We start from the raw sequence: 12,303 nt of genomic DNA, 5'->3' as shown, positions 1-12,303 counted from the left end.
AGGTATGTAAAATAGAATTTAATAAGTTCAAAATATGCATACCATTAAGATCAAATTTGAATTGTCGATTATTTCCAGGTCCATGAAGGCTTGCATTTTTGATGCGTTCATATTCATTTTTGCGAATTTCGAGTATTTTTTCAGCCTCTTTTTTTCCAGCTATATGAAAAATATTTTATATTTAACAGAATACTACACGGAAAAAAAAAATCGGTAGCTGTTGCCGATTAAATTTCAGTAGCTATTACCGATTTTTTTGGTATCAGTTACGTACACACACGCACACGCATACTCGTACACACATCCCGTGTAACATCCCTCAAAAATAGTTTTTTTATGTCCACTGAAATTTGTCAGTAGAACTGAAATAATCGGTAACGGGTACCGAAATAATGATAGCACGAATTGTAGATCACAGATAAAATATCCACGACAGAATATCCGCGATAAAATATCCGAATACAAATTATCCGACAGACAAAATATCTCCGGACTAAATATTCAATACGAAGTTAATGGTACTTGATTTTTACGCCATTATAAATAGTATAGACCGTAACACACTATTATGATATAAATAGCGTAAATTAAATAACATGTATAATACAGTACAGTAAAGTAAATAACAGGTAAACAATACATAATTTTTATTTTTAATAAAAACATTTATTTACCACGAGGTGTATTGTCCCACTCATTCCAACGGGGATCCTCAGCATACGACTCTCTGATGGGTGGTAACGATGAGGACCTGCGCTTCTTTTTTATATTTTTGAATTTGTCGAGAGTCGAAGTTTTATTGACAGACATTTTTGAAGTTATATCTAGAAAAAATTAATTTCCAATCAAGTTTAAATACCAAAAACTGGAGATCGGTTGACCCTGTGGGCCAGCCCCGAAACTTCCCTGTTGTTTTCAAGTTCATGGAGCTCCAAAACATTATTGCCAATATATGTTCGAGCTTTTTGAGCTCGGAAATATTGCTTTGAGCCAATTATATAAATTAAAAAGAATCAATGAGGATCGTTTAATAACATTTTGCTTACGATTCTGCTTGATAAATTCAATGTTTTTCGACAGAAATTTATAGAAATGATCAAGATAAAGATTTACGTGAACTTTGAATCAAACAAACAAGTTAATATATGAAAAATTTTAAAAAAATCTGTCGATTGGTTGACCCTGCGGGTCAGCCCCAAAACTTCCCGCTGTTTTCGAGCTCCTTATTAAATACAAACCTACTTGTCACAGTGGTCTATTCTACGTGCGAATTAGGTTGTTATTTTATATATTATATGCATATGAATTTTTTTTCACAAAATAACACATTTTGTTATATTTCGGTTAAATATATTTGCGCGTATGTTCATGTTAGCAAAATAACATTTCAATGGAGGATAAAAAATTATCTATTAAATTCATCAGTATAAAATTTACTATAATAGTAATAACAAGATAAAAATATTTTAAATTAATTAAGATGATCAACTGAATTTTAAATAATCACAGAGTAGAATTACGGGATTTTGACGTTTAAAAATTTTTATCATATCTGTACTATCGTATTTGAAAATACTTATTTTATCATGTATCACTTATAAAAATACTGATAGTGTACATATTTTAAATTAATAATAAAAAATAATCGTATTACCAAATGCAAGTGTCGTAACTCCAATACCAGCCATGGTGATAAGCTGATGCAAAAGCAAAAGGATCTCCAAGAAGACCAACTAAAAATTCTCCGGTCTTGAAAAACATAATGATTAAATATTAATCGGTAAAAAGTCTTGTTATTATGAAAAATTAAATGTCAGTGATTAAAAACATACTACAAGACTTAACACTGTTATGTTTATAGGTATCCTAAGTTTTTTAGATGAATATTTAATAATAATAATGATAACGAATAAATTAAATAAAGTTCCAAAAACTCCAATGAAACCAAGTACTACAGTAATTATGCCATAAAAAATATTATTATTGTCGATTTCGTTTGTATAATCGGTCATTTTTTCTATTTACTTTGTATCATTCAGTACCTCTAGCGCGTCGTTTGAATTGAAACTATTACAAGTATATGATATTTACGGCTATTATATATATACCAATCATTTATGACCATAGGGGGTAGTCAGTGGGAAGCTGCGCATCACAAGGGAAGAAAAACAAAAGTTTATGCGCAATTATAATCCAGGAAATAAATTGATAAATAAATAAATAAATATATATATATATATATATATATATATATATATATATATATATACACGTTCATAAAGACGTAGGAGAGCTTGGGACATAATTGACTCCTTTTGAAAAATAATTTTATAAAAAAAATTTAATTTTTTTTTTACATAACTCTGCATCCATTAATTTTATCTGTTTGAATAAATCATTGATTATCTATCAATAAATATGACAACAAACTTTTATATTCCGGAGGGCAGATGGTCTTTTTTTAAAAAATCTTTTGAATTTTTTTTTTGTTTTTGTTTCAAAGAGACGTTACATACTTTAATTTAACGCAAATATATTAAAGAAACCTCTAATGATATATTAATATCTAAAAAAAAAATGTGTTTCTCGCAGGAAGGCTCCCTCACTTTCAAAATAGTGTTTTAATTAAATATTTGTCTAGTGTTACTTATTATACAAAAATTTCTTATTATTTTTTAACTAATTATATTTTATTTAGATTTTTTTGGAAGGTTAAAATCTTTCGTGCCCCGATTCCTCTACTTATATGCTTAGAATTTATTTACATCATATAAATGACTATTATATACAATGATGATAATTTTGTATTAATAATTATATTTATTTGTTTAATAATTTGTAAAACAAAAATTATTAGCATTAATTAAAACTAAAAATATTATACATAATAATGTCTTAAAAATATTTTAACATTATTTATTATCCAATAAAAAATATAATTATATTTTTTGATAGCATTGCATTACAAACGAAAAAAAATACGAAAAAAAATGAATGATTGAAAGATAAAAATGTTAGTGAGTAACTAATAATATCTAAAGATAAATAAATACTGTATAGTTGACTTGACAACCAGTAATTTTTCAATTTAAGTAAATATTTTAAAATAATAAACGAACATGATCATCGGGTATATACTTATAGATATAACTTCATTAATGAATAATAACATATTTAATTTTTAAAAATATTAAATTATAAATTTTATTTTTACCCTAAATGATAAATAAATTTGATGGCGCGAAATTAAATTTTAATGGCATCCACAGCTTTTAACAACCATATTTTTATATTTTTTAAGTATAACATTGCTTTCGTCAACAAAATAAAGCACTGAGATTGGTGAAAGTTTAGTAGGCGCACAGCAAGGCTTGGGTACTTTTCCTGGGCTGACTAAATGGACGAGAGTCTGCACTATCGCATGATTGGTAGCATTCATATGAGCATTCAGTGGGAAATTACAATCGCCGCTACAGTAATAAGCGTCATATCCATCCGGTGCTATAATCCAATCCTACAGTAAAAAATATAATTAATATTCATATTCTGTTTCAAGCATTCAATTAATTAATTAACTAATCAATTAATTAATTAATTAATTAACTAATTGACACTACGAATAAATAAAGAAAATAATAATCGCATAATCTCAACAACTAACAGTTATGTAAACTAAATGATATCCTTTGTAGAATACATTAATCTCAATTACCTGCCATTGAAGATCGCGAAAACTAACATAAAGCGTTTGAATCCTGCATGTACGAGAATTATATTGTATTGCAGGATCTGTAAAAAAAATGTATATTAATTTAGTCATTAATTTGACTTTAGTAATTTCTATTTAAAAATAAAACAAAAACAACTACCAATATACGGGTTACGATAATCAAGTGGAGAAGCGTCGCTTTTCCTTCGTCTCCTGGCGTCACGTTTTTGTCGAATTTTTTTCTCACGAATCCCTGAGCTTTTAAAAAATCCAACCATGAACGGTTGCTTGTCGACGTCTCCGCGAAACCCAACGATACCAACGTCTTCCGGTCTCATTTCATGCACTATAATCAAATTATTATGTCAAATTAAGGCATATAAATTTCAATTTTTATCCTTCTTCTTATTCTCCTTCGTTCATTAATTTGTCTTAATTTAAAAAACAATATTAATTAATGTAGTATTTATCTTCATATAGTAGTTCAAAGAGTCTATAATTTAAATTACAGATTATATTTTATTATCTTACAGTCACGTGAAATTGCAATATAATAATATACACATAATATTTGCGCTTAGAACATTCTATTTTATTAATAATAATAATAATAATAACGACAATTATTATTGTTATTATTATTTTTACTATACAGAAATATGTGTAAGAAATAATTGTAATGTATTTAAAAGCCTCATGTGTGCGCGATTACGGTTATTAATAGTTAACCTTCATATAAATATATCAGCTATTAAGAGTCAACACTCAACACCCTTGCAATTTTACATACTACTCAATACGTTCTCTTTGTCGAATCTTCATACGCAATTTTTAATAACATATTATAAAATTTATAAATAAAACCATTTAACATAACTATTTATAACATTTATAAATATTAATAATACATGTTACTAATTAATTATTAACACATATTATTTAATATATACTATTTAATTATATCTTACATCTGACAATTAATAATTTATTTTTCACTTTAATAAAGCCTTCACTAATTTTTATATCAATAAAAATAAAAACGAGTTTTTAATTAAAAATTTAATTAAAATATACTAATTTATTAATTGCCAATATTTATACTTATTATTTATTCATCATTGGAATTTAAAATTTATATTGATAAATTAAAATAAACGGTTACTCGAATGCGTGGGTGGTAATGTAAGTGCGATATTTAAATAAGTGGATATTCATAAACTGATTAAATAAAACGTGATTTTAGTCGCTTTCGAAAGTAATAAGTATAAGACAGCTAAAATCTGTAAGTCAAATAAATACATAAATAAAAATCCAAATTACTACTAGTATTGTTTTACCAGCATAGAATAGACTCTAAAAAATCTAAAGTGATTTTTAAGTGATGTGAATCTTACATCAATCCGCATTCACTCCGATCCGGTGTTTTAATTTTGAAATAAACTCCTCTCCGGAGTAAATTTCACTCACAAGGAATTGAATAAATGAAAAATTATTTCCTCCGAATTTACTCCAGATTTAATACGCCTCCACTCCTCTCTGAAAGTGAATTAGTGAAATTCACTAACTCAGTTTTAGAGAGTCCGCAATTCTCAGTGTACATACACTTTTATTATATGTATATATACATATATATATTTGTATATATTTCTGTATGTGACTTTTATATATAATATTGTGTACCAATGTCTAGGTATATTAAATGATCAAAGGTAAACCGGTTACAAGAAGTCACCTGGTGGGGTTTGTGTTTAATATATATATATATATATATATATATACAGAAGCAGCGCGAATAACGAGAGGTTGCTCAGGAAATATATATATATATATATATAAAAGATAAAGTAGAGACCGATGAGAGAGCGGAGACAAAATTATTTAGGTGTGGCAAATTGATTTCATCTGGTAGACTCGTTGGTTGAATTCATTTAAAACTTGTAGTTAGTATATGTTATTTAATTTAAAATGTGGGCATTTATTATACTGATGAGTTTATATATTGTTGTTAAGGTCAATGATTGAGTATTTAAAAATAACTAGATGCTGGATTAGGAGTTATTTAACGTATATAAGCCGTGATAGTGGCATTACACCGAGGAGATATTGTGGAAACATTCAACAGGTGTATCTACTTTCTTTATCCGTTGCTGGATCGTATCTCGACGATCCTCAAAACCCTTTTTTACTTATACTTTATAGCTTTAGTATACACGTATACGTTTACAGTATCAAGTTGCTTCAACTTGTTATCTTACATCTCTTTCTTTCTCCGCTGATTCGGTGGCGGAATTTAATTCATTGAGTTTTATCTTCTTGTCATCTACAAACATTTACTTTTAAACCTATTACGCAATTTTTAATTTTTTAAATATTTTATAAAAAATTTTTGTTCAATCGTTTATTAATTATTAGCGAAAATAACTCTAAAAATAAAATATAAAAGCAAAATATTTTTATTACCGCGTGAATTAATTATCATTTATTAATTAATTATGTAAAAAAATCTTTATTGGTTTCTACCACTTAGACAACATGACTCATTGATAATTCTCTGAATAAATACCAAACATTCTTTAAAATAAGACAAGGAAAAAAATTTATATTTGTTTTTATGTTTTTTGTTAATAACAATAATAACAATCTTACCAGACCGATCTGCCGGATGAACAGAGAGATAAAGACCACGATTCCCTTCAGGATTATTTACCCAGTGTTGAAGTGCCGCGCTAACATTTAATGTTAGCCAACCTTCTTTTCCAGTAGTCGTATTGACTGAATCAACATACTGTAATTCTTTTTTCCTAAATAAATAATTAAACATAAAAAACAAAAAATTAATTACATAACTTTGATTATAATATACATAAATAAAATTATAATTATTTTGTTAAATGAATTTAGTTACAAATGTATATAAGTTTAGAATTTTATATGTAATGATGGGGTAATTTAAAAACATATATTACATAATTATGTCGCAGGTATTATATCCCACAGAGTAACATAATCTATAAATTAAAATCTGTCGATTTTATTTACTCGAATATAATAAAAACGTCGCCGTCATGTCTCGTTAGACATTTAAGAATCGTGCGTCGTGACTCAAGGATTGAGCAGATTAAGACAAAGACAAGATCATATATAAAATAAAATAATGATGATAGAAATTATTCTTAACGTATAAAAATTTTAAAGACGAGTAGTAATAAAGTAATATGTGTACGTTAACTGCGTAGGATAAATTGTTTTGAAAGACTCAGTGACCGTCTACGCGGTTAATTTATTTCAATTTACGGAATATTGTTTCCGGTCGTATTATTACTTTGACTAGACCATTAGTTGTCCTGTTTTTTTTTAACGTTTTACGAAAGGTGAAGGACAAGGTTATTCAACTGTAACTAAACCGTCATATATATTAATATATATATATAGTGTTTTATTATTGTCTATATTTGACGGGTTGTAAAAAAAGATGTTTAGTTGATTGACAGTTACTGGGCAAAACCTTGAAATTACTTTCACAAGATCAAATCTTGGTCTTTAGATCAAAACTTTTAAGATACTAATAGTACCGGTATAGACATTTCGAAGGTTTTTTTTTTTTTTACAACGTTCGAAGGTCTAATTAGGAAGAACAAGATGATGCTTAAAATCATAGGTAGTTCTTGGTAGTCGAAGATAAAAAGGTCTAGTTTAGTTAAGTGTATATATATATATATAATGATGAATAGAAATATTTTACTATATGGGTGTTCTTATTTTATTTATTTAAATAAGTTTATAATTATATTTTATTGAATACTTATTGAAATACGGTCTATTAAGACAAAGCCGTAACTTTGACAAAGTAATGAAAACTAAAATAATCCAAAAATAAATTCTGGCTTTCAAAATATATCGCCGAGCGTAAATATTCAAAAGTAACAACTTATAAAGTTTGATAAACAAATATAACTGTGATGCAGTTTGAAATTTTCGCGGCGTGGAGCGGCTAAAAATAAAATTGTAATAAAGCTTTGATACACAGGAAAAAAGGATTTCTTGGCGCAAAATATTTTTACTCGCCCCGAGAAAATTTTTACTTGCTCTAAGATTTTTTTTAGAATTATAAATTAAAAACAAAAATTTTTTCGAGGCAAAAAATAATTTATTGCGTCAAAAAATTTTTTTCAGTCCTAAGAAAAATTTTTGCTCTCATTTAAAAATTCAAAATATTTCGTGTGTCAAGAAATCCTTTTTTCCTGTGTATAGTGTATGCATGTAAGAAATTTATACCCGTCTTCGGTGCGTAGAACTCGGTACGCGGTGATCATAAATGATCCGCGATTTCTTCGATGCTTAATGTCCATCGTGCGATAGAGTCGCAACTCGGCACCTATTATGTGTTCTCCGGGGGGTACTTCAGACACGTCGAACCACAGCCTTTTGCCGCGCTCGTGCCGTACACCGGGAACGTGATGATCTGCAAATCAAGCTATTGGTCAGTACACTGAAAAAAATTACGAGTAAATTTGGAGTGATTGTAGATTTTATTTTAATCTAAATTCATGCCGTCACTCGGAGTTCCGGAGCTTAAAAAAAAAAAAAAAAAATAATTTGAATAATTTCGATGTGATTCACTCCAAATCCCACTGAGGATTTAATCCGTGAATTTTTTTCTGTGTGATGTTTAAACATGAAAAATAACATTTAATTATTATTTTCATTCATGATGAATTGCTGTACCATTGATGGATAAATTTTTATTAAACTATTAAAAATTAAAAAACTGAATTAACTCATACAGAATTATTATGTGCTGTGCAATTCTCTAAAGTTTCACAAGACACACACTCCATTTAGCCCAATAAATTATAAAGACCCAAATCAAATGCAATAAAACTGTAGAATGACTTTTATTATGATCTTTTGTGGTGATTAAATTCAAATGTAACGGTAATTTATATGGTCATTCGTCAAACCAATAAATCACAGCCGCAATAGCGTATCGCAAAAAAAAAAGAAAATAATACGAGCCTTTTAATACATATATATATATATATATATATATATATATATATATATATATATATATATATATATATATATATATATATATATATATATATATATATATATATATATATGTAGATAAAACAAAGAAGAGTATAGAGTATCAGCAGGTCAGATTCTAAAAGTCCCTAATCACATAACGAGCTGTGGATGAGGATTCGCAGCGTGAAATCGTCAGAGGCTCGTTGGTTCCCATCATCCTGGTTTACAGTCGAATGCTGCTTAGCCGACCACCGCCCCTCGAAAAAGACCGAATATAGAAAGCAAACCGGACTCCCCCGGGTGGTGCCTAAGTAATGCTTAATGTTTCCAGCTTGGATAAGACAAGAGCATAAAAATTTGTTTTTGTTTTTCTCATTTCTTTTTCTGCTGCTGCTGCTTCTGCTGCTGATGGTCGCATTCTTATTCCCGAGTAGACGACTATACAACACACCTGATTGCTATATAAGAGCTAAAAGCTGTACAGACCCGGAGAGCTCTCTCAGGCACTCAGGGTGGTCTCGAATAGTTCGGCCCCCGGGACCGTTTTCTCGGATCTCTCTCGGATGATGCTTTTTGTTTTTTCATTTTTTTACTCCAAACTCTCTCTTTCTACCTCGAATTATACTACCTATTTTTTTTAACTCTCTCCCGTCGAGATTTAAAGAGTGAAAAAACGATGTATAAAAGTTTTTTTAAAGACCCAAGTTAAAAAAGTCTGCAGGAGCAAGTTGAGACATTTTTATGCTTCAAGACCCCGGGCTATTAAGGAAAAGATATTGAGTCAATATTCCTGTCTTTTTTTTTTATTTATTTATTATTTCTCTTTAATCCCCGTTGCCTTTTTCTGATACTCCTTTTTTAAATATTCTTTTTTATTTTATTCCTTAACCCTTTCTTCGTATACAACTCACTATACAACAGCCAGGCTGTGCCGGATAATATATTACGACCGGGAACCGGGATATGTTAGACTGCCGGTGGATTTCTTTATGAATTTGCCGACATTTTACTTTTTGTGGTTTGATACTTTGCGTGTGTGCAGATACACCCAAATAACCCACCCCAAGGCTTAGATGTTCTCACCGATGACGTAAATGTTAGGCTCAAATAGCTCAATTTCCGTACACTCAAGCCACGAGATCGATATCCAACACATTAATCGGTCTTCATCTCAACAATTTCCGGATCCTCATATATATACAGTATAAATATAACTAAAATGTATGCAAACGAAAACGACTAATAATATATTTATTTCCACGCTTTTCTTTATTACAAACAAATTTTTGCCGCGTTTAGTTTTTTTTTATTTCTAATTGACACGAGTATTATTTTTTTATGGCTTTGTCCGAATAATAAAATGTTTTAACTCAATGATCTGTCGTGATAGAATAAAAAAATATAAGCGATTTCTTATCGAATTATTTATCATTCCGCTTTTTTTTTTCTTTTTTTTTTTTTGAAGGGAGGACAGAGTACGTGTATAAGACACAAACCGAATGAATAATAGTTATAGCTCGTGAATTTATTATGCATATATACATATATATATATATATATATATATATATATATATATATATATATATAAAGCTGTGAGATTCTCTAATTTTAATATTTATTTAGGTATCGTATGTAAGTTTAAAAATTCAATATATTTGAGAAACAAATAATTTTTTATTTTAAATTATTGTAATTTTATTTATTTTATTCAAATCATCAACACGCCAGTAGTGTGTAATTTATACGACAGATATCTATATATATTATATATCTAAATAACTAATGTACAGAGGCATCCACCACAGTACAGTGTATTGTCTTCTTATGTAATAAATTATTATTATGAGCAATATCTTATTGAATGTCAATTGACTTTAAATAAAAAACGCGTAAATAAATATTAATTTATTCAGTTGCAATCGTCCAAGGCAAATAAACTTAAATTTACTTCTAATGGACTCATGTTTATAAATATGAAGAAAATCAAACGGTGAGATTGCTCAAGAAAAATTTAAATTACAAAAAAAAAAAAAAAAAATTAAATCCGATGATTTATGAAAATTAATTTTTACCATTACATAATATTGTTTATTATATATTACATATAATATCATCTGTACTCGCAACTTTCTCTGTAAGAAAATACTTAGATGTTGATGCAAGCCGCTTTTATGATTGTTTTTCTATATATCATAAAAATAATAATTTTTTAATCTTAAATTTAAATCGAGTGTCAACAATTAAATGAAAGACAATTTATAAACGGGAAAAGTTATTGAAGGAAGTACTCAACTGTGCGCGGCGAATGTCATGATGACATCGCTCTGGTCGATGGCCCTGAGATCCTGACCAGTGAGGTCGAACTCCCCGTCGGTTTGATGTAGCCTCGTTGCGACCGGTTTGCCATCCTCGTCCTCACCAAGCGCATTTTTATAAATATCCAACAGAAACTTGGGCGCTGACCTCTTGACCTGCGGTACCTTACCGATAACACTACGCGGTCTGTCCGGCAGCCCAAGTAAATTCAAAATTTCGTGCTCTACATCCCGTTTTTCCCGCTTAGTGAGTACTCTGTGTACCACTGTTTGGTCCAGTCCATTGTCTACATAAAGACCGCTTATTCGCGAAGACGTAACTGGGACCACATGTTCACTTATCACCCCGACAAAAACAACAACAGTTAACCACAACGAACATGATGTTAAAACACTGTCTCTTGTTCTCTTGACTTTATCGATATTATTATTAAAATTATTGTTATCCTTACACACTTGTTCAAAAAACATTTCACAGTTATGAACACACAAGACTTTCACTTTACAATATAATTAAAAATAAAACAACAAAAGCTTTCAATACTTTCCTCCGCTTCTTCTTCTTCTTCTTCGTCTTCTTCAGACCCCGTGGCGTTTACTTAAATGACAACTTTGTTAAACTGTTTAGTATAGGGAATAACAATTTAATCAATCAAATATTAATTGGATGATATAAAATAATAATGATAAATCCATTGTTGAAACTGTCACTGTTAATTGACTCGATTTTATTGCATGTTTTAATTTAATTTACAGATTAAAAAAAAAAATAATTTAAAAAATAAATTGTTGAATGTATACTTGATAATTGAATCACCGCGTACGCGTAGTCTGTTTGTCTGGTAAGAAATATCTGAATAAGCTCGTATGAAATAAGACTGTTCCCCGTTTTCTGTCCCTGTCGATTTCGACCTCACCACCGCCTCCCAGGTGTGTAGCTAAAGATAACAAGAGCCCTGACTGGCTCACGTGTCTACCTGATGCATGTCACTTGCAAGTGAGAAAACTTATGGAGAACAAGTCCCCATCCAATGTAACCCTAGACGCGAGTGATGAAGAGACAAGAGATTCAGTAGAAAAACCAGGCATGAGACATGATCTAGCTTTCAAGAGGAAAATTGTCGTTATATTAATAATTGTCTTCACAGCAGGAACTGAAGGTATGCGATTATTTCTTCTTGAAGATAATGGTCACGATCTTTTACTGTCTCTTTAACTTTGACTTTGACTTTATTTTCAAAAG

The 12,303-nt window shown here is 29.2% G+C and overlaps 1 protein-coding gene across 1 annotated transcript; it reads right to left on the bottom strand.

Moving 5' to 3' along the window:
* Positions 1 to 2,973: 2,973 nt before the first annotated feature.
* Positions 2,974 to 11,929, bottom strand: LOC128667495 (protein 60A-like). Its single transcript, XM_053737846.1, has 6 exons — positions 11,039 to 11,929; positions 7,985 to 8,171; positions 6,356 to 6,510; positions 3,870 to 4,055; positions 3,713 to 3,789; positions 2,974 to 3,514 (listed from the first exon to the last, which is right to left on the bottom strand). The coding sequence occupies exons 1-6, from the start codon at positions 11,529 to 11,531 to the stop codon at positions 3,254 to 3,256; spliced, it is 1,359 nt and encodes a 452-aa protein (XP_053593821.1). The 5' UTR covers positions 11,532 to 11,929; the 3' UTR covers positions 2,974 to 3,253.
* Between the last annotated feature and the right edge of the window lie 374 nt (positions 11,930 to 12,303).

This window comes from Microplitis demolitor, chromosome 3 (assembly GCF_026212275.2).
Source record: "Microplitis demolitor isolate Queensland-Clemson2020A chromosome 3, iyMicDemo2.1a, whole genome shotgun sequence".
NCBI lineage: Eukaryota > Metazoa > Arthropoda > Insecta > Hymenoptera > Braconidae > Microplitis > Microplitis demolitor.
This window is presented reverse-complemented; position numbering and strand designations above follow the sequence as displayed.